At 41.4% G+C, this 25418-nt stretch overlaps 1 protein-coding gene across 6 annotated transcripts in view; it reads right to left on the bottom strand.

The window, feature by feature from the left end:
- KIRREL3 (kirre like nephrin family adhesion molecule 3) overlaps window positions 1–25418 on the bottom strand; it is a 1600598-nt gene that overhangs the window by 49024 nt on the left and 1526156 nt on the right. For 5 of the 6 annotated variants that reach the window (XM_033917922.1, XM_033917927.1, XM_033917926.1 and 2 more), the window contains 2 exons: window positions 24629–24664; window positions 12524–12631 (listed from right to left, as the gene is read on the bottom strand). In XM_033917922.1, the coding sequence (XP_033773813.1) occupies window positions 12524–12631; window positions 24629–24664 (144 nt within the window). The remainder of the gene's footprint in view (window positions 1–12523; window positions 12632–24628; window positions 24665–25418) is intronic. The other variant, XM_033917923.1, reaches the window with a different exon arrangement.

Here is a 25418-nt window from a genome sequence, read left to right as displayed (position 1 = left end):
GTTCTCAACCAATTAAAACCCTCCCCCCAAATCAAATCAAGATTGTTTCCTGTCCCCAACAAATCACACCCCTCTCCCCAAATGGAAACAAGATTGTTCCCTTCCCCCCTTCCCAGCACTCCCCCTTTACCTAAAGTACATATAAGCTCGTTCACTGATTCCCCAGCACACACACTTCACCCAAATTAAAGCAAAATATTTCCCTTCCCCAAACAGGCTTATTTGAGAAGTTTAGCTTGTGCAAGATAGTTCACAGCTCCCCCAGCAAACATCCTTCCCACAAAACAAAGTAAAATAGCTCCCTTCCCCATGCAGGCTTATCTTGGAAGTTTTCCTTTTTCTCTAAGAGAGATGGGGCAGGTCCCGCAGTAGGCTTTTCTCCAGTTGGGGAAAATGTTGAGGTTTTTTTTCAGTTGGATAAACTGCTGAGTGAAAAAATTCACATGTCCCTTTTTTTCGGAGATAGATGGGGCAGGTCCCGAAGCAGGAAATCACCGTGTGTTTTTGTTAATAGTTTAGAAGTTTTTCTTTTTTTTGGAGGCAGATAAGGCAGGTCCCGCAGCAGACTCCTCTTGTCAGCTGGGGAAACTGGAGTTTTTTGGGGTGTTTTTCGAAAGCAGAAGGGGCAGGTCCCGAAGCAGGCGCCTCTTGTCAGCTGGGGAAACTGGAGAGTTTGTTGTTTTTTTTTTTCTGAGGCAGAAGGGGCAGGTTCCGAAGCAGGCTTCTCTTGTTAGCTGGGGAAACTGGTGATGGTTTTTTTTGTTTTTTTTTCAGAGGCAGATGGGGGCAGGTCCCAAATCAGGCTCCTCTTGTCAGCTGGGGAAACTTGCGTGGTTTTTTTTTTTTCGGAGACAGATGGGGCAAGTCCTGCAGCAGGCTCCTCTTATCAGCTGGGGGAACTGGCGAGTTGTTTTTTTTTTTTTGGAGGCAGATGGGGCAGGTCCCGAAGGAGGCTCCTTTTTTAAGTTTTGGAAACTGCGGCGTGTGGAAAACTCCACAGTGAACGGCAACAACTATAGGCTGTAAAGCGCAACAATCAGAGGCTCCAAAGCGCAACAACCAGAGGCTCCATGCAGGGTAAAACGCTGCATGAAAAAACCAACCGTCGTTGAGGAAAGCAACATAACCGTTGCTGGGGAAACTGCCGCGTGCAAAGTGACACAGGCTCTTTCTAATGCGCATGCGGAGGCACGGCACTATGGAGGCATGGAGCCATGAAGATGCATGCATGCAAAGGGTTTTATTATAGCGGATATTTCACTCTTCATACTGTCACAATGACCTCATGACAACAAGAAGCGATATGCTGAGTAGTCCAAAATTCTAAAACCCATGGCTCCCCATGGTCGCTATTCTCCAGATTCTGTATGGGATGCTCAATTTTGGGTGTGGATCTTAGATCTGTGCTTAATCTAGTCAATTAATAATAATAATCTTCTTGTATACTGCCCAACCATAAGTTCCAGGCAATTCACAACAAAGAAGGACTGTGCAATCAGTGAAACATACATATGAACAGAGATACAACAATAATCAAGTTACAAACTTATCAAACAGATAAGTTTTTAATAACTTTCTAAAAGCATAATATGATTGTGCTTGTGGAATCAGAATACTTAACCAGGAATTCATCTTTCCTAACTGAAATACAAAAGTCATCTAAAAATCTCTTGTAACGACAAGCTTTTAAAGATGGATACATGAACAAACAATTATTTTGGGCAATTTTGTTCAACTTATATAACTTAAATTGGGAGGATAGGTATCCTGGAGCCAAACCAAACAGAGCTTTAAAGCAGATGCAACCAAATTTAAACAAAATTCTTGCTTCAAATGGCAACCAATGAAGTTGTTGATAGAAAGGACTCACATGGTCACATTTTTTAAATCTGAAAATCAAATGCACTGCCGTATTTTGTATTACTCGAATACAATTTAAGATTTTCTTATAAGATGCCAAGTAAATAATGGTGCAGTAGTCAAGGGCAGATAGAATTAAAGACTGAACCACTAATCTAAAAGATACTTAGTCAAAATATTTTGTGATGGTTCAAAGTTTCCAAAGAATCACAAAGCATTTTTTTATCATTAGATCAATAATTGGAGTTAAAGTGAAACACTGCTTGCATATGGACCATTATTGCATGGGTCCAGATTATATACAATGGCAACATGCCTCCCGATGATGCTGGGTTTGTATGCAGGACGTATTTGCATGTAGTACAATGCAGTATAGCCCTTGATGCCTAGTGAGTGCTTTTTTGGCAATTTTTGTAAGAGAACTCCAGAGGCAGATGGGAAGCAGCCAAAAAGCCTGGTTTTATGAGTGATTTTTGGTGACTTTTGCAGAAGAACTCTGGAGTCAGGCGGGAGGCAGCCGAAAAACCTGGTTGTGCGAGTGCTTCTTTGGTGGCTTTTGTAAGACAACTCCAAAGCCAGATTCATTTATACGTGGCTCCAAGGTCTTTGCCTCCCATCTACCTTGTACTATTGGCGCTCAACTGTAAGAAGCACTTAATTGGCAGTACATAGGAATTAGGTGCTGATCTGCCCTATGCCATATCCTATCATATGCATTGCCAAATTTCATAGTGTGCAGCTCCAAAGGGGGCATGGCGATGGGAGGGACATGGACAGATTAGGAGGCATTCCCAGAAATAAGGCACATTGTTATAGAATACCTACATTTGTGTGCCTAACTACCATCAGTGGGGTGCAGGCATAAATATTCATGCCCAAAATTAGGCATAAAGGCATGGATTCTCTAAATGGTGGCTGCCTTAAAAGAAGCCACTGATTGTGTGCCAATCACATGTTTAGAGAATCATGCCTCAGACAAAAATAGATGTCAGAAATGTAGGCCAGGGTTTTCACAGCCTATATTTCCTGCGCCTACCTTTAACGTGAATTGCGCCTCTGGAGGTGCCTTCCAGTGCCTAATGCTATTTCCAGCATTAGCCACGCCTACAGCGGTGTTAGGCACTGGTTGGCACTTCCAGAAGCGTGCTTGTGGCACAGTTTGTTTAGGTGCTGGTAGGCGCCTTGAAATTTTAAGTACCGTTTGAAACAGCGTTTCCCACTTAACTTAGGCACCTAATTTATGGTGCTGTTTATAGAATTTTCCCCAAATTGAGCTCTAAGTTAGTATTCTGTAAAGGATGTTCGCAAAAGTGTCCTTTATGGAATATTAGCTTAGTTCTGATCATCCCTATTTGGCTCATACTACCCCCCAAGAGCTGCACTGTCCCACAACAGAACACAACATATGAGGCTGCAGTGTAAGCTTTTCTTACATAAGCTACTCCATGAAAAAAAGAAAAAGTACAGCATGGCCATCAGCAGTTTAAGCTGCAAACACATATAGTGCTCCATTACAGAACAAGCACGTATAGGCAGTAGCAATGTGATCTTCCTTAAGTTTTCTTAACCTTGCTCTGGAAGTGTCACCTATATAGGTGAGGGAGTAATTCAGGTTTCATGCCTATGGAGTATTTGGCTTCCTTACAGAGGCTGTCAGTGACTGCTAGATTGTGCTAATGAATTCTGTGAATTGGACTGCAGCCACCAGCTTGTTTCATAGCTGTCATCAAAAGGCTTTTAGGCAGTAATAATTTTTAGTTACTACCAATATGAGTCAGATTTGAATTGGCAACCTGAACGAGAATGGCTCTTTAACATTGAGTCAAGTTGAGAGTGGAGGAGCATAGCACTTTGGCAGCAGAGTTTGCAACTGCCCCAGACTGTTCCCAGCCAAGTATGATAGCAGATATTTGCGAGACCTACCGTCTGTGATGCCACTGTGGTGGTGGCTCTGGAAGCTCTTTAAATATCATCTGCACTGTGGTCTGCTGAGATTGAATGGAAGACTGTAGCACATTGACAGTGCAGATCACTGCTGCTACAGCCCATTAGCAGACATTTGTGATCTCTACCCTCTGTGAGATCATTAGAAGGCCTCCAGAAAGTCCTTAAATAGCATCTGCCCTGTGGTTAAGTTGGAAGAGAGAGGAGGTCCATAGCACATTGATGACAGCATCTACTTTTGCCATGGACTGTTTCCAGTCAAGCGTATTAGCAGGTACTTGTGAGACCTACCCTTTGTGATATCACTGGGGCCTCCAGAAGCTCTTTAAAGATCTGCACTATGGTGTGTGTGACCATAGGTGCATGTCCAAAGGGGCATACCCTGCCCCTTAGGAGCCCATTGGAGCACCACATAGGTACCGTTGAAGTTTTAGCTATGAATCTTGGCATTTGGATTTATGGGTAAGCATAAGTTTAAGTCTAAAGGTAATGCAGCATCTTGTTACAGGCACTGCTTTACTGAATGCACCTCTCTTCCTCTTCCAATGGTTTCATTGACTATTTATCTAAGTGGTTCTCCAATGGTTTCATTGTCATCTTTGGGGACTTTGTCATCAGGATCCCTGATCTCCTCTGCTTCTCTTCATATGTTTCTTTGCCTAGTGTCTTTGAATGAAGATAGTTCATTGGAATTAGATGCTAAAGATCAAAATATTTCCTTAAAGGACTAAGGGTTGGCTATTATGACTGGAAGGGATGCTTCATAGGACGGTCACCCAGATATGCACTTTTACTTTAATTTCAAAATGTTTCGATTTTACAAGTTTCTTAGGGAACTCTCAAGATAATATTTCTTCTACAGCAAATGCTCTCATTATCTTGGCATATGAGAAAGATAAAGTTTCTGTTACAAAGGCTTATTTTAGGAAAAAGGATTCTTTGTTCTGTGGTGCAAAAATTCAGATTGTATCTGATGTTCACTCAATCTCGCTTCACAGGAAATCTTTTCAAATGTGGACTTTCAAATGTTGCTAAATGGAGAAACATAATGTGACCCGCTGAGTGAAAATGTACCAAAAGTGGGGTATGTGACTTATTTTTTTACCACAAGATACGAGGGGGTGCTGAAAAGTTCTCAGCTCAACCAACCAACTTCCTAAATTCAAAGTGTTATTTTGGCACTGTAGCGGGAAAGAGTGTTATCTTATTTTGTTAAGTGCCAAGTTGTAGAAACAAAATTTTGTGGGTTTTTTTTTTACATTGTTTCAGATCATTGTTTGAACCATATCCACATCATTCTCGTCTTGGCTGGTCTGAGAATTTTTCGGCACCCCCTCATAGAAGGACATCAACTATAAAATCTGCCAAATTTCAGCCTCAGATATGGGCTAATAACATCTTTAAAAAAACTGAGAAACCTTTATCACAATAAAGCAACTAACCCCAGAAATAACATAATCCACTTTGGGTACCTGCAGTTTTTAGGCTATAGGACACGAAAAACATCAAGATAAATTTTTTGGTCTTTAATTTGGTTAGTTCTATGCACATCCAGGGTGGGAGGGTGGGTTAAAATGTTTATTATTTATGATGATTATTTATTGGAAGGGGGGTGGGTGGGTGGGATAAAATGACTTACTGTGTATGAATACTTTAAGTTGTATGTGCTTTCACGCTTTATTGTCTGTTTATTAATCTATACATTGCACTGTTAAATATTTTGAAACTAAATAAAATATTTTAACAAAAAGAAAAACGAAAAACATCAAAGTTGTTAAAAGAGACTGTATCGTTCAATTTTACTGACCCTTATTCTGCAGTGCCCATAACTTTCAAAAATGAAAGTTTCACTTGCAAACGTTTGGTACCTTTTTACTCAGCAGATCACATATATTAGCAATAGAACTGTAGATTTCCTCTCTCCAGCCTGTTTCTGTCTTCACTAATAAAGACTGTCTTACTTTTCATTTTAAATTAGAGATGATGGAAAATGCACGTAGAGCAAGGAATTAGCAGTTCTTAAGTTTTTCCTTTTACACATTTGTTGTCACCTGAAATTTTGTTAAGAAAATATTTCAAGGAATTTTAAACATTTCTTAAAGCAATACTTTATTCATCGCTAATTGTTACTATAAACCAACTAAACAGTGAGTAGAGCTGCAGGATCACGAGGCGGCAGATACTTTAGTTTCACAAAGTTTCGATTTTACGAGTTTCTTAGGGAACTCTCAAGATAATATTTCTTCCACAGCGAATGCCCTCATTATCTTGGCATATGAGAAAGATAAGGTTTCTGTTACAAAGGCTTATTTTAGGAAAAAGGATTCTTTGTTCTGTGGTGCAAAAATTCAGATTGTATCTGATGTTCACTCGATCTCGCTTCACAGGAAATCTTTTTGGCTTCTAAACCCTCAGGTGTTAGCTCTTTTGCCTGAAATTCCCATATAAATAAATGTATGCTTTCTTTTTAAGATAATACTTATGTATTTAATAAATTTCATACAATTGGAGTGAAATGGTGTAGTGGCTGTGTTAGTCCACTTTTCAAGGTAATATACAGAAATAAAACAAAAAACAAAGGAAATAAGGTAATACCTTTTTTATTGGACCAACTCAATGTATTTTTTGATGAGCTTTCAAAGGTAACCCTTCCTCAGATCAGAAATACGCATATGAATATATTGTGTGCATTATATATTTTTCTCTATTTCCTAAATGTTATTTGAAGTATGTTTCAAAATTGCAATAGACAGCAGCAGCACACACACACATAAAAACATTGATTTAATTCCCTCTAGCTATCAATGTCCTCATAATGATAGAGCCGAAGGGGCTCATTTTCATAAAAGATAGACATCCAAGAGATAGTATAAACTGGAACTTGAATGTCTTACTTGTCAAAATGCCCAAGTGGGCATTTTTGAAACTGACTTTCTAGGCCAGTGGTTCCCATCTCTGTCCTGGAAGACCACCAGGCCAATCGGGTTTTCAGGCTAGCCGTAATGAATATGCATGGAGCAGATTTGCATGCCTGTCACTTCCATTATATGCAAACCTCTTTCATGCATATTCATTAGGGCTAGCCTGAAAACCCGATTGGCCTGGTGGTCCTCCAGGACAGGGTTGGCAACCACTGTTCTAGACGTCTTTCTGGTTGTTTTGTCTCCAGTGCATCTAAATTTTAGGGCACCACTTAGAAATGCTTGATGTCATTACGCATTCATCCTGCTCCTTATTATTATTGTATACCAGTTTCCCAGATCCTCAGCGGAGCCACCACATACTCAAATATATCTCATAGTATGTGGCTTTATGCTCCAACTCGTCATTGGATCAATTTATGTTACTTTTTGAATTATTTTCTCATTTATCATTTGCTTAATATTTATCTACTACAAGCTATATGGTCTCACCTCTCACATGGATAGTTACATCAACATGTTTCACCTATTGAACTTTACATTGCCTTGAAAAAATCTATTGATATTGAAAGAAACCTGAGCAAATTCTTGTGGAACAATTGCTAACCCCGAATCGCAATGCATAAACTCAAAAATAATAAGTCAAACAGGGGAGTCAACTTCCCGGATTTTCTTCAATAAGGTAAGGTAATTGCATTTCTAAGTGGTGTTTTGAATATTGCCCTTATTTAAGTTTATGACTTAAGAGTTAGCACCACTAGCCAATCTAAATTTTAGGGGGCATGTTAGAGGCATGTTTTGGATGGGCTTAGGACTTGGACGTTCTGCAGGGATATTCAAACTTTTAACAAAATATGTAGGGCACCATTTAGACGTTTGGGGCTGGACCTGTTTTTAAAACAAATAAGGGACAAAAAGTACCCAAACTGACCAAATGACCAATGGAGGGATTAAGGCATGGACCCCCTTACTCTCCAGTGGTTAGTGACCCCTCCCTCCACCCAAAGATATGAAACAAACAGTACATTCCAGCCTGTAGCTACAGATGGCCACACAGACAGCTGAGCAGAGCAGAGGAGCACTCTAAGGGGTACTGCAGTGAACATCACATAAAAAGTGCCAGGTATACATTTCACTATAACTTGCTTATATCATATGGTGAGTCCTCCGAAACTTACTGTACCTACATAAAAATAACACCTGCAGGCATAAGGGCTACTGCTGTGGTGTACAAGTGGGTACAGTAAATTTTGGGTGGGTTTCAGAGGGCTCACTATACAATATAAGCAGGTTATAGTGAGTGTACCTGGGACTTTTTAATGTGACATTCACTGCAGTACCCCCTAGAGTGCCTCTTTGCTCTGCTTGCTTTGCTCAGCTGTCTGTGTAGTTTGCTAAGAATGTTGGCTGCTTAGACAACCCAATAGCTTGTTTTTGTGTTTTTCATTTGGATGTCTTTGTATTCGAAAATAGCCACAAAAGATAGACCCACTAAGGGCCAAAACATCTAGACAGGTCATTTAAAAAAAGATAGACAACCTGCTGTTTTGAAAATGGACATTTTCTCTACTGGATTTCTGGGCATCTTTCCCAAAACATTCAAACTCAGATTTAGATGTCCTATCAAAAATGCCCCTCCAACTGAACTTTTGGTTTCTGCTGAAACCGAATTTGTGACTGAAACTGGCCACTCAGTTTCGACAGCACCTGAAACTGTAAATAAAAATCCTCCCCCCATCCAACCATAAAAGCCCCTCCAGCAGCAGTGGCCCCTACAATTATCCCCCCTGCAATTACACCCCACTCCCTACAATTAGACCTGGCCCTTCTCTCCTTGCTTGACACTGAAAACTCCAGGTGGTCTCTTTAGGGACAAGACTGAGCCCCTCTCACTCCTGCCTCGCATGCTGCTCCAATGGAAATAGCTGCTAAGACTTCCTGTGGGAACCTCACTAGACTGCTACGGCAGGTTCTGGCAGCCATTTTGTGGTTGGAACATGAACACACACACACACATATGTGGAGAGGGGTTAGAAAGAACTTTATGTTCTACATGCTTTTAACCACTTGTTTTATTTTATTCAAGAGGCTATATATGAACTTTTACTTATAAAAATCATAAGAACATAAGAATTGCCGCTGCTGGGTCAGACCAGTAGTCCATCGTGCCCAGCAGTCCGCTCACGCGGTGGCCCCTAGGTCAATGACCAGTGCCTTAAGAACATAAGAACATAAGGTGCAGGGAGGGGGGTATTTTAATATCACATGTTTTATATGATAATGAAATATATGGGAGGGAGGGTTGGGATAGGGAAGGGTATAAGAATTTGTGAGATGTGTCAATGATTATTTCTAAGTGATGTATTTATTGTTTATGTGATTTAATATATTTTAACACTTAATGTAATCTTGAAAATGAATAAAAAATATTTAAAAAAAAGAACATAAGCAATGCCTCTGCTGGGTCAGACCTGAGGTCCATCGTGCCCAGCAGTCCGCTCTCGCGGCGGTCCAACAGGTCCAGGACCTGTGCAGTAATCCTCTATCTATACCTCTCTATCCCCTTTTCCAGTAGGTAATTATCCAATCTTTTCTTAAACCCCATTACCGTACTCTGCCCTATTACGTCCTCTGGAAGCGCATTCCAGGTGTCCACCAAACGTTGGGTAAAAAAGAACTTCCTAGCATTCGTTTTGAATCTGTCCCCTTTCAACTTTTCCGAGTGCCCTCTTGTTCTTTTATTTTTTGAAAGTTTGAAGAATCTGTCTCTCTCCACCCTCTCTATGCCCTTCATGATCTTGTAAGTCTCTATCATATCCCCTCTAAGTCTCCTCTTCTCCAGAGAAAAGAGACCCAATTTCTCCAATTTCTCAGCGTATGAAAGGTTTTCCATACCTTTTATCAGACGTGTCGCTCTCCTCTGGACCCTTTTGAGTAACGCCATATCCTTCTTAAGATACGGCGACCAAAATTGGACGCAGTACTCCAGATGCGGATGCACCATCGCCCGATACAACGGCAGAATAACTTCTTTCGTTCTGGTCGCAATGCCCTTCTTAATTATACCAAGCATTCTATTCGCTCTCTTAGCGGCCGCTGCGCACTGTGCCCTCGGCTTCATTGTCATGTCCACCATTACCCCCAAGTCCCTTTCCTGTGTACTCTCATTCAATAATATCCCTCCCATCGCATAGTTGTACCTCAAGTTTCTGCTTCCCATAAGTAATACTTTGCATTTCTCAACGTTGAACTTCATCTGCCACCTCGTCGCCCATTCCCCTAGCTTGTTCAAGTCCCTTTGCAATTCTTCGCAGTCCTCTATAGTCCGAGCACCACTAAATAGTTTGGTGTCGTCTGCAAATTTTATTATCTCACACTTTGTCCCTGTTTCTAGATCATTTAATGAATATATTAAATAGCAGCGGCCCAAGCACCAAGCCCTGCGGTATACCACTTAACTAAGACTAGCCCTAACTGCCTACGTTCCGGTTTAGCAGGAACTTGTCTAACTTTGTCTTGAATCCCTGGAGTGTGTTTTCCCCTATAACAGCCTGAGCATTCCAGCTTTCCACCACTCTCTGGGTGAAGAAGAACTTCCTTACGTTTGTATGGAATCTATCCCCTTTTAACTTTAGAGAGTGCCTTCTCGTTCTCCCTACCTTGGAAAGGGTGAACAACCTGTCTTTATCTACTAAGTCTATTCCCTTCATTATCTTGAATGTTTCGATCATGTCCCCTCTCAGTCTCCTCTTTTCAAGAGAGAAGAGGCCTGGTTTCTCCAATCTCTCACTGTATGGCAACTCCTCCAGCCCCTTAACCATTTTAGTCGTTGCTATTTGTTACCGTGAACATGAATTTATATAGATCAAGTGGTTGCAATGTCAGTAATCATCAAAATATCAGGCAGGCAATCCATAAAGACATGTGGTATATAAATATGGTATTATAAGCTGGACTGAAGAATTAAAATCTAGAGACTGTATTGATAGAGAATGTAAAATATAAGCAAGAAATACTCAAAGCAAGAAAAAGGTAGGGCTAGGATTTAGAGCTAATCGAAGGAGAATGATATAACATGATTAATGAACCAGAAGAGAATTTTCCATAGAATGAAAATTCAATGCTAAGAATTCATCCATAGGAAGCTGAAAGGTACAGAAATAAAAAGAAATTACTAAAGGAGAGGATAGTGCACTTCTGGATGTGTCTCCAATAGAGATTATAGGAGCCAAAATAATGACAGGATAAGCGTCCTTAAACCATCAATCTGGATAGACACTTTTAAGTCTTCCAATAAAAGTCTTTATTATACCATATAGTTTTTGATTTGGGTCAAAATCTACATGGTATAATAAAGACTTTTATTGGAAGACTTAAAAGTGACAATCCAGTGTGATGGCATAAGGATGCTTATCCTAGTATATCTACTTTCTCATCCCTACTTTTGGTGGATTTGGTACTTCTTGGGCATGGGGACTTTTTTCTATTCTTTGTTGGTAATACATATATAGAAGTTAGGGGTGAAAGCAGAAGACCACAGATTAAAGACAGCACAATAGGCAGTTATAATAAAGAAAGAAAGAAAAAAAAATCAGCAGGTTGAATGAACCGAATGGTCTTTATTCACTAATATCTATGCTTCAGTGATCTGAGGATTCTTTCTGCTGCTTCAATTATGTGTTTACATGCTCCTCTTTGCCATTTTATTCTTAAATAATGTTAAAAGTAAAATAATCGTGATTCTTGATGATGCTGTGAGAACGCCCCCTAGCATCTCTCCTGCAACACAATTTTCCCGAAATTATATTGGCATCTCCTTTGGCCTTTGGGTTAGACCAATCTATAAAGACATGGCTGGCAATAAAAGGAAAGATTAATGACTTTCCTATGACTCATTAGTTTAATATAAAACATTGGTAGCAGATTTAGGGATCTTTAGAAATATAAATACTGAATCAGTACCAGTTTTCTTCCATGTGAATACTTTATTGCTTTGCATTCTAGCAGGCTTGAAGCCTTCATTTTCTGGATCCAGAAGAACCTTATAGTCTTGAGATTTATGTATACTGCCCAAGGAGACACAGTAGAGGGTAACTGGCAAACTGCAGAAATACGCAACAGTCAACCTCATCATATTAACACACTTCTACAGGTGGGCAATATGTTGTCAGTGCAGGATTACTAGCCAATACTGTAACTATCATTTAGGTATTCTTCTTGGGTGAAATTTTGGGTAGTATGATTATAAATTATATAAAAATTAATTCCAAAAATTGGAATCTTATAGATTAATCTACTCACTTGTTGACCATAGTTGGTAATGATTGACCATAATATGGCAGTACTGTACTTGTGATTGATGACTGTGGTCTAGAATGACTGATCAGACATAGCACAGCATTATGGTATTGGCTACTCTATGCAACCATTCTTGATGTTGAGTGAGTCTTGGTTTTGCTCCATTGCATGCAGGGAGATATACAGTAGTTCTATTTTTCTTAAGAGAACTCAACTAGAAAATCCAAATTACATTTTCAAGTTTACAATGGGGCATAACCTGGACTGGATCAGCCTGTCCCCCTTGACATGGAGCTACTATACATAGTTGCTATAGTCAGTGCCAAAGGGGCTGCAGAAACACAACTGGCAAACAGCTAGAGGAATCCATGGCAAATCAAGGCCAGTTTTTGACAACGACCACAAGCACACTTCTACTACAGATAACAATCTATGATTTCAGTTTTTCCTTGGCCTATGATACCCCACCCACTGCCACTTTAGAGAATGAAACAGCTTACTTCTCTGTGAGCGAGCACAGCAGAAAGCCACAATGGTGGCCATGAGGACGAGGAAAGCGACTCCAGCTCCTACAGCCACGCCTATGATTACAGCCATCGGTACAGATTCTGCAAGAAAAGGACAGAGGGCAAATCAACTGGAAGATAGATTCCGCATTATCTTTTCCTATCCTATTCACTCCACACACCTGTCAAGGCCTTACCCTTAAATCTGAGGGAAAATGTCCTCCCCACCCTCAAATGTAATAGGTTGACCTAAAATATGAGGTGATAGATGCCACCTGGAACTGACAATATAATCAACAATGTCTGTCAATTCTAGGCATTTCTTCCAATGAGTAGAATTAATAGGATAAACTTTAAGACTCCCATTGCATAGCAGTTTGTATCAGACCAGGTTTTATGGTGGGTGTCACTTGCCTTAAGTTTTAACTAAAGCTGGCCAACTGTTGCATTAGAAAATGCCATACTATGGCCAAGAAAATGCCAGACTTCAGTGATTTAGTAAAGAAAGGCAAGAGTTTTAAGTTTTAATTATATAGTGTTAATTTTCTCTATATATATTATAGCATATTAACATTGCTATATTCACTCAGAAGAGCTGTCAAAATAGTGTTATATGTCCAAGACAAATGCAGAAAGCACAGTGCCCAGTGCCCATTTACTGTCACCACAGCTATTATAACTTGGCAATCGTACCCAATGTGATGACATCCCATATAAGAATTATGTGAAATACTAAATATAATATCTCAGGAAAGGCAGGTCCCTTATTGCACCTCTCTGTGTGCCTTTAATACTCATTCCTCCAAAATCTCTCTTTTCCCTCTCCTTTCTTGATCTGCTGATCCCTCTTATTATATATTTATCCATTTATTGATTTCAAAATAGTTGGTTACTTGTGTCAAGATACCTCAAATCATGGTACAGACGGAAAATCAATTAACCAACAAATGACTATGAATAAGTCAATAAAACAATAGACAACAATATTAAATAGAAACCTCTTCCAAGTTGATATGTACAGACAGCAAACAGAGTCTTCATGAAACAACATGGAAAACATCTTTCTGCAGAACACACAATAATCAGGGAATGGGGTGGTGGAGGAGAAGTTGAAGTCCGCTGAAACTCAGAAGCAGCAAAGAGGAGTTTGCCTCCCTGATGGCCAGCTAAGTTAATCTACAACAGCAGATACGATTTGTTCCGATGTTTGGATAAGCCTATACAGAATGTGACTCCAGGGTCACTAAAGCAGTAATTCTATAACAGGGTTTCTCTATGTAGGCCCCCGCATGAGGCCTATTCTGTGAAGGAAGGTAGATGCTTACTTTTCTTTATAGAATACTGGCTTAACATGTGAAATATGTGCCTATAATTTACACAAACCAAAGGGCTGCTGTTAGTGTTCATACCTAAATGCCGCAGAAACACATGTAAACATAGTATTTCATAAGTTACTTGTCAAAGTGTGAGCCCTGCCCACAGTCCAATCAGACTCTGACTATTTGTACACTCAGCAGTAAAAGAAGTGCTGCGCAAGATATGTGTGTATTTATAGAAAATAACTTAGGCAGAATTTTGGCACTTGTAGGTATATGTGCACACCATTATTCTAATCATTTATGTGTGTAATTAGTGCATAAACGAACATGCTTACTGTACAGAATTATCCCTTATATATCCCTATGTTAAGTAACACTTGGTTGATTTTTCTGTGGCTGAAATAGACTGAATTTATTAATTATTGTGGCAGGAACATTTATTGGAGGCCTCCTAATCTGGAACGCTAGGGGAGAAGAATTAAAGGTTTTTTTTTTGCCTATTTCCTCTTTTGTACCTCCCAGAAGTAGGCTGAATGTCCATCAGCCAAGAGGTTCAGTCTTTAAACAAGTCAATTCCAAGAACTGATGCAGAGGTAAACGAAGAAACGAATTACTACAGAAAGAGCTGAAAGAGTGAAGTCCTGAAGCGAAAAGTTTATTCTGTCTCTCAATTTTCCTTCTCTAATCAGTGGGGTTCCTGTTGCTGTCTATGGCCCAGGACAAAAGGAAAGCAGGGATGTTCCCCCGTCGTCTAACTTCTTAACTCCCAAGAAGGCTTAAAGAGCAGAAAAAATAAAACTTGTTGAGAGTGACCTGCACTAAGCCAAACTGCATGAGGGGAAGAGGAAAAGGGTTATCTCAAGAGTAAAAGAGATCGTTTTCACCGCTTATCCTTGTGCCTGCCAGACAGAAACTTGCTCAGGATAAAAAGGTGCCCCTGTAGCTTATGCATTAGAGCTAGAGGCAGTAAGAACGCTCAGATTGTCTAATCAGAATCTACTAGAAATGCCATCTTGTAAATCCATCCTCTTAAACTATTCCCCCTTTTACAAAACTGCTGAAGCGATTTTTAGTGCAGACCGGCGCGCTAAATGCTTCCGCGGTTTTATGAAAAGGGGGGGAGGGGGGTATGTATCGATTTTCTATTTTTAAAGTTGCAGGTCTAAAACTCTGGAATGGATTGCCATTTAATTTGTATGGGCTGCAAAACTGCAGAATTTAAGACAGCCTTATAAATCTTTTTTATTTAACCAGGCATTTGGAAATTACTCACTAATAAATTAGCTGTTTTTTTTTTTATTCTAAAGGGACAAGATGTTATATTGAAAACAGGATAAGTTCAAGATATATATTATGTGTTAATTGATTTACCCCCACCCCCTTTTACACAACAGTCGCAAGAGGTTTTTAGCGCTGGCCAGCACACTGAATGCTCTGCGCTGCTCCGATGCTCTTAGGAACTCTATGACTGTCGGAGCAGCGCAGAGCATTCAGCACGCTGGCCAGTGCTAAAAATTTATTGCGTGGTTTTGTAATAAGGAGGGAGGATATATGCTGTTTTTATGTTTTTAATTTAGTTTTGTATGTTACTTGTACACCGTCAAGTACCTTTGAATTGTGTGGTTAATAAATATTGTAAATAAATAAATAATGCAGATGAAACCAATGGGGGATTTGTTCATGGACCCACTGCAGCAGGAGATAAGCCACAAAAGTTACTAAAAAAAAAAAAGTTAAGAGGATTAAATATAATTAAGCGGACTTCTGCTAATAAAGAGGAGGTAATGTACTGCTATTATCACATGTTACATCTTATGAACTTCAAACAGAAGCTCTCTTTGGCACAATGCAAGTATTCAGGAAAGCATTAGTAGTACATTTGAGAGACTGAGGGGCTGACGCAGAAAGAAACCATGAGCTTAGCCATGGGGATCCCATGAGCTGAACATGGATCGTACGTGCTGAGCAATGCATAGGGGTATTGTGTGTTTGTGCAGCAAGACAGTTTTTGAAAGGCTCGAATTTAGGCGCAGAATAACAGGTGCTGATGTATGCTGAAACTTTCAGTTTTGGTTCAGATATGCCTACAGGAAGGGAAACCTTGTGCGCATGTGTCTGGCATACTTAACGTGACCATTACATTTTTTTCCTCATAACGGGACAACTACTAATTTTTAGGTAATAACATTGTAGATATCTGTCTTTCTTTCTCCCTACCCCCTTTCTGTCTTTCTTTCTCTCTCCCTGCCCCCCTATACTTCCCTTACTTTCTCTCTCTCTCCCTGCCCCCTTCTTTCTTTCTCTCTCCCTGTCTCCCCCATTGCTGCTGATTTCTCCAACAGGCCAGGTGTGTGCAGTGACTTTACAAGCGGTGGGCCCACAAGCCTTCCTCCCTGACGTCAATTCTGAAGTTGGAGAGGAAGTTCCAGGCCAGCCAGGCAGTGGTCGGCTGGTCAGGGGGAGGGGGAGCGGGGAAGCTTGTGGGCCCGCCGCTTGTAAAGTTGCATCCCGTTGTCCCCAAGCACAGCGCCTTTTTAAAAATTATTAGAGGGGTTGCTCTCTTTCTGAAAATGAGACATTTCGGCGTCCCAAAGCTGTGCTTGGGGACAACGGGATGGTTCCATTCAAAACGGGACGTATGGTCATGCTAGGCATATTCTCCTCCCATTTGCTGCAGGATTTCTGTGCATAAAATTTGCCTTTAACTAACTTACTGCTTTCCAAAGTATCAGGCTTGTGGTAAAAACCACACACCCAGACATCCACATACAGCTCTACTTTTCTGCATTGGGGGTCTGAATTCGTAGTCCACATATCCTGGCTTGAGAATGAGTTTCATCGCTGTCATGATACATACAATACTATCCCATTTGGAGACACAGTCCCTTGAATATGCTCAGCAAAAAAATATGGAAACCTAGACCAAATTTCCTAATGAAGGAATGTGGATTTGATATACTACCTTTCTGTGGTACAATCAACGTGGTTTACAATAGATAGATAGATACTTTTTTTTCTACCTGGGGCAAAGGAGGATTGAGGGTTAAGTGATCTGCCCAGGGTCACAAGGAGTTGCAATGGGAACTGAACTGAGTTCTGAAAGATAACTAAGGGAGAACTGAAAGTAGAATTATAATTGGAGGAAAAGCCTTAGAACCCCGTTAGGGTTTAGGAAAAACCTCCCCTACTCGAGAGGGTAAATAACTTCATCGGCATAAAAATGTCCGATAGCAAAGTCCTGATATGGCCTAATCATTCACAATTTAGCAAATCATCATGCAACTGGGCTGACGGCTTGTTTCGCTCCACACATCTTTAAAGATAAATTTTCTTATATATAACAGACTTTTGAAACATAGACTGCATGATGATTTGCTAAATTGTGAATGATTAGGCCATATCAGCATATTACATAACTTTGGTATCAAACATTTTTATGCCAATGAAGTTATTTACCCTCTCAGTTAGGGGCGGTTTTTCCTAATCCCTAACGGGGTTCTGAGGCGTTTCCTCTGATTATAATTCTGCTTTCAGTTCTCCTCCAACATATACACACAACTATTTTTATTAATTTGACTATATCAGTGGTCTCAAACTCGCGGCCCGGGGGCCACAAGCGGCCCGCCAGGTACAATTTTGAGGCCCTCAATATGTTAATCATAATCACAAAAGTAAAATAAAAGTTTCTTGATCATAAGATCATAAGATTTGCCACTGCTGGGTCAGACCAGTGGTCCATCGTGCCCAGCAGTCCGCTCACGCGGCGGCCCTTAGGTCAAAGACCAGTGCCCTATTTGAGTCTAGCTTTACTTGCATATGTTCTGTTCCAGTAGGAACTTATCCAACCTTGTCTTGAATCCCTGAAGTGTGCTTTCCCCTATAAACAGCCTCCGGGAGAGCGTTCCAGACCTCCACCACTCTCTGGGTGAAGAAGAACTTCCTTACGTTAGTACGGAATCTTTTCCCTTCTAACTTTAGCGAATGCCCTCTCGTTCTCTTCACCTTGGAAAGGGTGAACAATCTCTCTGTCTCTACTATGTCAATTCCCTTCAATATCTTGATATCTTGTGTCTTTTGCTATAAATTACAATATTATTATTAAGACTTAGCCAAAAGGAAATATTTATAAACTATAAAGAGTTTTTTACCGCATGCAAAATTGTTATTTCTTTAATAAGACATTAATTATTTTTTTCCGAGGCCCTCCAAGTACCTACAAATACAAAATGTGGCCCTGCAAAGGGTTTGAGTTTGAGACCACTGGACTATATTGAATGTAAGCTGTGGGGGTAGTGACAGTTATTTTTGAACTAAACTGAGTTCTCCAGGTTCTCAGCTCACTACACTATGGTTAGGCTACTCCTGTACCCCTAATGGGCTTAGAAAAATTCTAAGCTCATTTTATTGAGGCAATATGTAAATCAAAATAAACAAAGATGATATGCAGGATGGGTAAAAAGTAAGCACTATGCATCTCTCATCATAGATGACAGTTCAGGTTAAATTAATATACTGCATATAAAACAAAATTTTCCAAGAGGTTCACAGAGGAAATGTATTGTTGTGGAAGAATAAGGAGAAAAATGTAAGATTAACTGGGATTACAAATGGGTATAATAACTAAAGCTCAAGAGGTGAGCAGTAATTTGACTTTAATGAGGGGGAGGGGGTGGAAGAAGATAATAGAGTTGACTAAAAATCTCCAAGCACCAATTGCCTGTGTTCACTTAAAAAGGTGAACCAGGACAGAACATTTTAGAACATAAGAACATAAGAAGTTGCCTCCACTGGGTCGGACCAGAGGTCCATCTCGCCCAGCGGTCTGCTCCCGCGGCGGCCCATCAGGTCCATGACCTGTGAAGTGGTTTCTGAATACTTCTATAACCTACCTCAAGGTGAACAAAGCCATGGGACCAGACAATTTGCACCCAAGAGTGCTCAGAGAATTGAGCGATGTCCTGGCGAAACCGTTGGCTGAACTATTCAATCTCTCCCTAAGTAAGGGGAAAGTTCCCCTGGACTGGAAATTAGCTAATGTCGTTCCTCTGCATAAAAAGGGTTGCAGGGCAGAGGCTGCGAATTATAGACCGGTGAGTCTCACATCAATAGTGTGCAAACTCATGGAAACACTAATTAAAAGCAAATTGGACACAATCTTGAATGAAGGGAATCTTCGGGATCCCAGTCAGCATGGATTCACCAAGGGTAGGTCCTGCCAATCCAATCTCATCAGCTTCTTTGACTGGGTAACAAGAAAGTTGGACTTGGGAGAGTCTTTGGACGTCGTATACCTGGACTTCAGTAAAGCTTTTGACAGTGTCCCACACCGAAGGCTGCTAAGCAAGATGGAATCGATGGGGTTAGGAGAGACACTAACTGCATGGATCAATGATTGGCTGAGTGGCAGACTTCAGAGGGTGGTGGTTAATGGTACCCTCTCTAAAACATCGGAGGTGACCAGTGGAGTGCCGCAGGGCTCGGTCCTGGGTCCACTCCTTTTCAACATATTCATAGGGGATCTGACTCAAGGGCTTCAAGGTAAAATAACACTATTCGCCGATGACGCCAAACTATGTAATATAGTAAGTGAATGCAGTTTACAGAATTATATGGCGCAGGATCTGCTTACATTGGAAAGTTGGTCCTCAACCTGGCAGCTAGGCTTCAATGCTAAGAAATGTAAGGTCATGCACCTCGGAAGCGGAACCTCATGCAAGACATACTTCTTGAATGGAGAAACTTTAACTAGGACTTCAGCAGAACGAGATTTAGGAGTAATCATCAGGGCAGACATGAAAACTGCCAATCAAGTGGAGAAGGCTTCATCTAAGGCAAGGCAGATATTGGGTTGTATCAATAGAAGTTTTGTCAGCCGAAAACCTGAAGTCATAATGTACAGGGCCATGGTGAGACCTCATCTGAAGTACTGTGTGCAATTCTGGAGGCCACATTACAGTAAAGATGTGCGCAGAATTGAATCGGTTCAACGGACGGCCACCAGGATGATCTCGGGGCTCAAGGGTCTCTCGTACGAAGAGAGACTGAACAAATTGCAGCTCTACACTCTTGAGGAACGTAGGGAGAGGGGAGACATGATCGAAACATTTAAGTACCTCACGGGACGTGTCGAAGTGGAAGATGATATTTTCTTTCTCAAGGGACCCTCGGCCACAAGAGGGCACCCGCTCAAACTCAGGGGCGGAAAATTTCATGGCGACACCAGAAAGTATTTCTTCACAGAGAGAGTGGTTGATCGTTGGAACAAGCTTCCAGTGCAGGTGATCGAGGCAGACAGCGTGCCAGACTTTAAGAATAAATGGGATACCCATGTGGGATCCCTACGAGGGTCAAGATAAGGAAATTGGGTCATTAGGGCATAGAAAGGGGGTGGGTAAGCAGAGTGGGCAGACTTGATGGGCTGTAGCCCTTTTCTGCCGTCATCTTCTTCATCTTCTATGTTTCTATGTTTCTATACCTCTAGTTTTATCTGTACCCCTCAATCCCCTTATCCTCCAGAACCTATCCAAACCTTCCTTGAACCCCTGTAAAGTGCTCTGGCCTATCACATCCTCCGGAAGCGCGTTCCATGTGTCCACCACCCTCTGGGTAAAAAAGAACTTCCTAGCATTAGTTCTAAACCTGTCCCCTTTCAATTTCTCAGAGTATCCCCTAGTGCTTGTGGTTCCCCTCAGTTTGAAGAATCTGTCCTTATCCACTTTCTCTATGCCCTTAAGGATTTTGAAGGTTTCTATCATGTCCCCTCTAAGTCTCCTCTTTTCCAGGGAGAACAGCCCTAGCATTTTTAACCTGTCAGCGTATGAAAAATTTTCCATACCTCATATCAGTTTAGTCGCTCTTCTCTGGACTCCCTCGAGTACTGCCATGTCTTTCTTGAGGTACAGCGACCAGTCGGCGACCGACACAGTACTCCAGGTGCGGGCGCACCATTGCGCGATACAGCGGCATGATGTCTTCCTTCATCCTGGTTATGATACCCTTTTTGATGATGCCCAGCATTCTGTTTGCTTTCTTTGAGGCTGTCGCACACTGCGCCGATGGTTTCAATGTTGTGTCCACCATCACCCCCAGGTCTCTTTCAAGGTTGCTCACCCCTAGTAATGTTCCCCCCATTTTGTAGCTGAACATCGGGTTCTTTTTCCCTACATGCATGACCTTGCATTTCTCTACGTTAAAACTCATTTGCCACTTTTTTGCCCATTCTTCCAGTCTCGTTAGGTCCCTTTGCAGGTCTTCACAGTCTTCCGTGCTTCTAACCCTGCTGCAGAGTTTGGTGTCATCAGTAAATTTGATAACCTCACATTTTGTCCCCATCTCCAGGTCGTTAATAAATATATTGAATAGGAGAGGTCCCAGCACCGAGCCCTGTGGAACTCCGCTCGTGACCCATTGCCAGTCAGAGTATTGGCCCTTTACTCCAACCCTCTGTTTCCTGCCTGCCAACCAGTGTTTGATCCATCGGTAGACATCCCCTTGCACCCCGTGGTTCCACAGCTTTTTAAGTAGCCGTTTGTGCGGTACCTTGTCGAAGGCTTTTTGGAAGTCAAGGTAAATGATGTCTATGGATTCCCCCTTATCCATCTGGCTGTTTATCCCCTCAAAGAAGTACAGCAAGTTCGTGAGGCACGACCTTCCCTTGCAGAAGCCGTGCTGGCTTGCCTTCAGTTGTCCATTGTTTTCTATGTGTTCGCAGATTGTGTCCTTTACCAGTGCTTCCATCATCTTGCCCGGAACCGAGGTCAAGCTCACAGGCCTGTAGTTTCCCGGGTCACCCCTTGATCCCTTCTTAAAGATGGGCGTGACATTTGCTATTTTCCAGTCCTCTGGGATCTCCCCAGTTTTTAAGGAGAGGTTACATATTTGGCGAAGTGGTTCTGCTATTTCGTTTCTCAGTTCTTTTAGTACCCTTGGGTGGATGCCGTCTGGGCCCGGTGATTTGTCGTTCTTCAATCTGTCTATCTGTCTGAGGACATCTTCTTTGCTTACCTCTAGCTGTACCAGCCTTTCATCGTGGTCTCCGTTTATAATCTCCTCGGGTTCTGGGATATTGGATGTGTTCTCTCTGGTGAAGACTGACGAGAAGAATTTGTTTAACCTGTCAGCTATCTCTTTTTCCTCCTTTATCACTCCTTTCCTGTCTCCGTCTTCCAGTGGTCCCACTTCCTCTCTGGCTGGTTGTTTCCCTTTCACATACTTGAAGAAGGGTTTGAAGTTTCTTGCTTCTCCCGCCAGTCTTTCCTCATATTCTCTCTTCGCTTTCCTGACCTCTCGATGGCATGTAAGTCTATTCAGTAGCAACTGATGATCACTCAAATCAGCTTGCAAAAGACAATTAAAGAGATTACTGAAAGGGTGTTGGTTTTGTGGTAAGCTTGTAAGTTCCATTTTCTGTGGTTCAACGGAATTAAACATATCTACAGATGGTTGAATTTGACTGAAAGCAGCTATCTCAAATACTCTCATCAAAACTGGGATGTTTATGTCTGGCCTGAAATTTGCCATTTACTAGTATCTAAGACATTTATATATGGAAGGCAATGAATCCTTGTGTAAAACAGCAAGAAGTGCCAGGCTGCCACACCAGCCTTGGCCAAACCTAACACAATATTCATAATTTTTGCGCTTGTAACTCAGAAAAAAATGATTCATAAGAATGCCTACTTGTAATTGGCCACAAACTATCAGTTGCTTACCCTCTGTTCATAGATCATCATATTATCCACCTTCTTTCTGGCTAGTATCTTTCTTTAAATGTAGGACCCCCTTGTTCCAGAATAGGCATGGAACTTCTTGCATTCTCTCATAAATGAGTCAGCACTTGTTGCACTTTATAAGTCATCTTAATTTGTTAAACAACAGTACTCTTTCTTATACCTCATTTCTTGCTGTGCTTTCTGCCTTCATGCATAGGTGTTACCAGATGTTCTGGAAAACCCAGACATGTCCTCTTTTTAAAGGACTGTCTGGGTGCCTAGATGGGCTTTCCAAAACCCAGTAGTTTGTCCAGGTTTTGGAAAGCCACGCCCTCCCGGCCATATCTGGAGGGCCTCCGAGCATGTGTAGATGATGTTGCACGCATCCACGCATGCTTGGAGGCCCTCCAGATGTGGCCCGGAGGTTGGAAAAGAAAATTGAGGCTTTGTGGGAGTGGGGATGGAGGTGAATGGGGCGGAACTGGAGGTGAAATGGGTTGGGGCTGGGGGTGGACTCTTTTTCTCTCATCATTTGTATTTACATGCAGCTCTTTGAAAGTCTACGAGGCATTCACCACAGGCCAGAAAAGTGGAAACTTCCAATTCTGGGAGTGACTGTGAGAGGAGAGTATGCAGTATATAATGTACTGGCTGACTTCACAAGATGGGTTCCTATTCCTGAACTCTTTATATAGGTTTCTCCCTAAGATTAGGGATCAAAGGACAGGCGGATTCTACTTTAACTTAGCAATTAGCATGACATCACTTGGTTGGGGTTACACCCTGCACTATTTCTGTCATAGGGAATAGTGCTGCCCGATTTGCGATTCGAATCGATTCTCCGATTCACTTTGGGTGAATCGATTCGAATCAGTTTGTTATTGAAAAAAAAATTGGACTTACCGATTCGTTGGCCCCCTTGCTACCGCCGGTTTTGCTGAATCGAATCGAATCAATTTTTTTCCCCCCTGAATCGGGCAGCACTATTAGGGAGCAGGAGACCTGGTCTTGGAATCAAACTCAGTCTTCCAAATAGCAGTGTGGACAATTTTCAATAGCATTTGCACAGGTAAATAGCAATTTATGCATGTAAAGTGGCTGCCTGAAAACTTTTCTCCCTCCATATGGCTAACCCCCATAGGGGTTCTCAACACAGTCCTCATTTTCACAATGACTATATATAACAAACGTGCACGCGCTACCTCCATGGTATGCAAATTTATCTTATGTGTATTCATTGCAGGTATTCTGAAAACCTGACTGGCTTGATGTGAACCGAGGACTAGGTTGAGGAGAGCTGGGCATTCCGGAACGTAAGGAAGTAAAAGGACAAACATGGATCATAATTTCAATCTTCAGGAATTATTTTTCATGGTGACAAAAAACAAGTGCAAATGTTCATGGGTATGCTTTCATTGCTAAAAGATGTGTGTAATACTGAATCAGAATGGTAGATTTTTGAACAAATCTAGCAGATACAAGAGTGGAGATCAGAAATAGGCAAGTCGAAGAACTGAGCCAGAGAGTGCTATTCTTTTAGTCGTAAAGACCTGACTACTACAGACAGCTGTGCAATGGGAATCCTCCAGTACTTTTCCCTAGACTGGCTCTTGAATCATTTTATCAAAGGCCCAACCATTGGACAATATATTCTAGCATTAGTGGGGATATTTTTAACAAATGTTCACAAAGTATGCATAACATTTGTAGTAATATGCTAGGAGACCTTTAGTTCTCTCATCTGTAAGGCAACAGGTATGTGAGTCGTGCTTGTAGAACACAAGAGAACAATTTCCAAAATACTAGTGACCATAACAGAGAGAATCGGGGTGAGGACTTGTCCTCCACCTGCTGGAGAGTCCCACCCCACACTTAAGCCTCTGGCTGCATGCTGTGTGGAAGCTGGCATGAGGGGATCGCCTCCTGAGGGCTGCAATAGAGAGAGAGACAACAGAAACCAAGGCGAATGGGCTGGAAAAGCGCCACTCACTATGCTTGGATGGAACAGCTGGGGGAGGGGGGTTGGGGCAGTTACATCACATATTCACCTTCGGTTCAGGATTCCATACCTGGTTCCATACCACCTCCTGCTCTCATTTTCGTACCTGTTTGAAAATAAAGCAAGTTGTCTACAGCTTTGCTGAGCCCAATGGGTGCACTTCAGAATTTCTGACAGAGCAAAAACTGTAGTGCATTAAAAAAATATAAGAAGATGAAAAAAAAAAAAAACCAAACCAAAACAAAAAACCAACCAAAGAAAGATTGTTTAGGGTAGAGCCTCTTTTTGAGGGGAGAAAAGCTGCATATGATGGCTGCAGTTATGCGTTACAAGATTTGATTTATGGATAAGTTCAGTGGATTTTCATGTACTTTGCTATGTCCGTGGAAATATGGGACTGTAATTACACTCACAAGAATTTGCATTTAAAGCTCATTTAATTTGAAACTATAGAAAGAATAGATTATGGGGGCTCATTTTCAAAAAAGAAAAACGTCCAAAAGATGGCATAAACTGGCACTTGGATGTTTTAAATCGCCAAAATGTCCAAGCGCTGATTTTCAAACTGACATTTTTGATTTCTTGCAGGCCATTTTTCTTCTAATATGTCTAAATCTTAAGGGTGGGGCATGTTAGAGGTATGTTTTGGGTGGGATTAGGATGGCTTTAAGACTTTGATGTCCAGGGTGTCATTTAGTTGTTCAGAGCTAGATTACATTATATTACATTAGTGATTTTTATTGTGCAAATAAGGACCGAAAAGGTGCCCAAACTGACCAGATGACTGCTGGATGAATGATGGCCTGTCCCCCTCCCAATCCCCCAGTAGTCACTGACCCCCTTCCACCTCCAAAGATGGG

The sequence above is a fragment of the Geotrypetes seraphini genome, chromosome 13 (assembly GCF_902459505.1).
Source record: "Geotrypetes seraphini chromosome 13, aGeoSer1.1, whole genome shotgun sequence".
NCBI lineage: Eukaryota > Metazoa > Chordata > Amphibia > Gymnophiona > Dermophiidae > Geotrypetes > Geotrypetes seraphini.
Note: the sequence above shows the minus strand (reverse complement) of the source record. Positions and strands in the feature narration are given on the sequence as shown.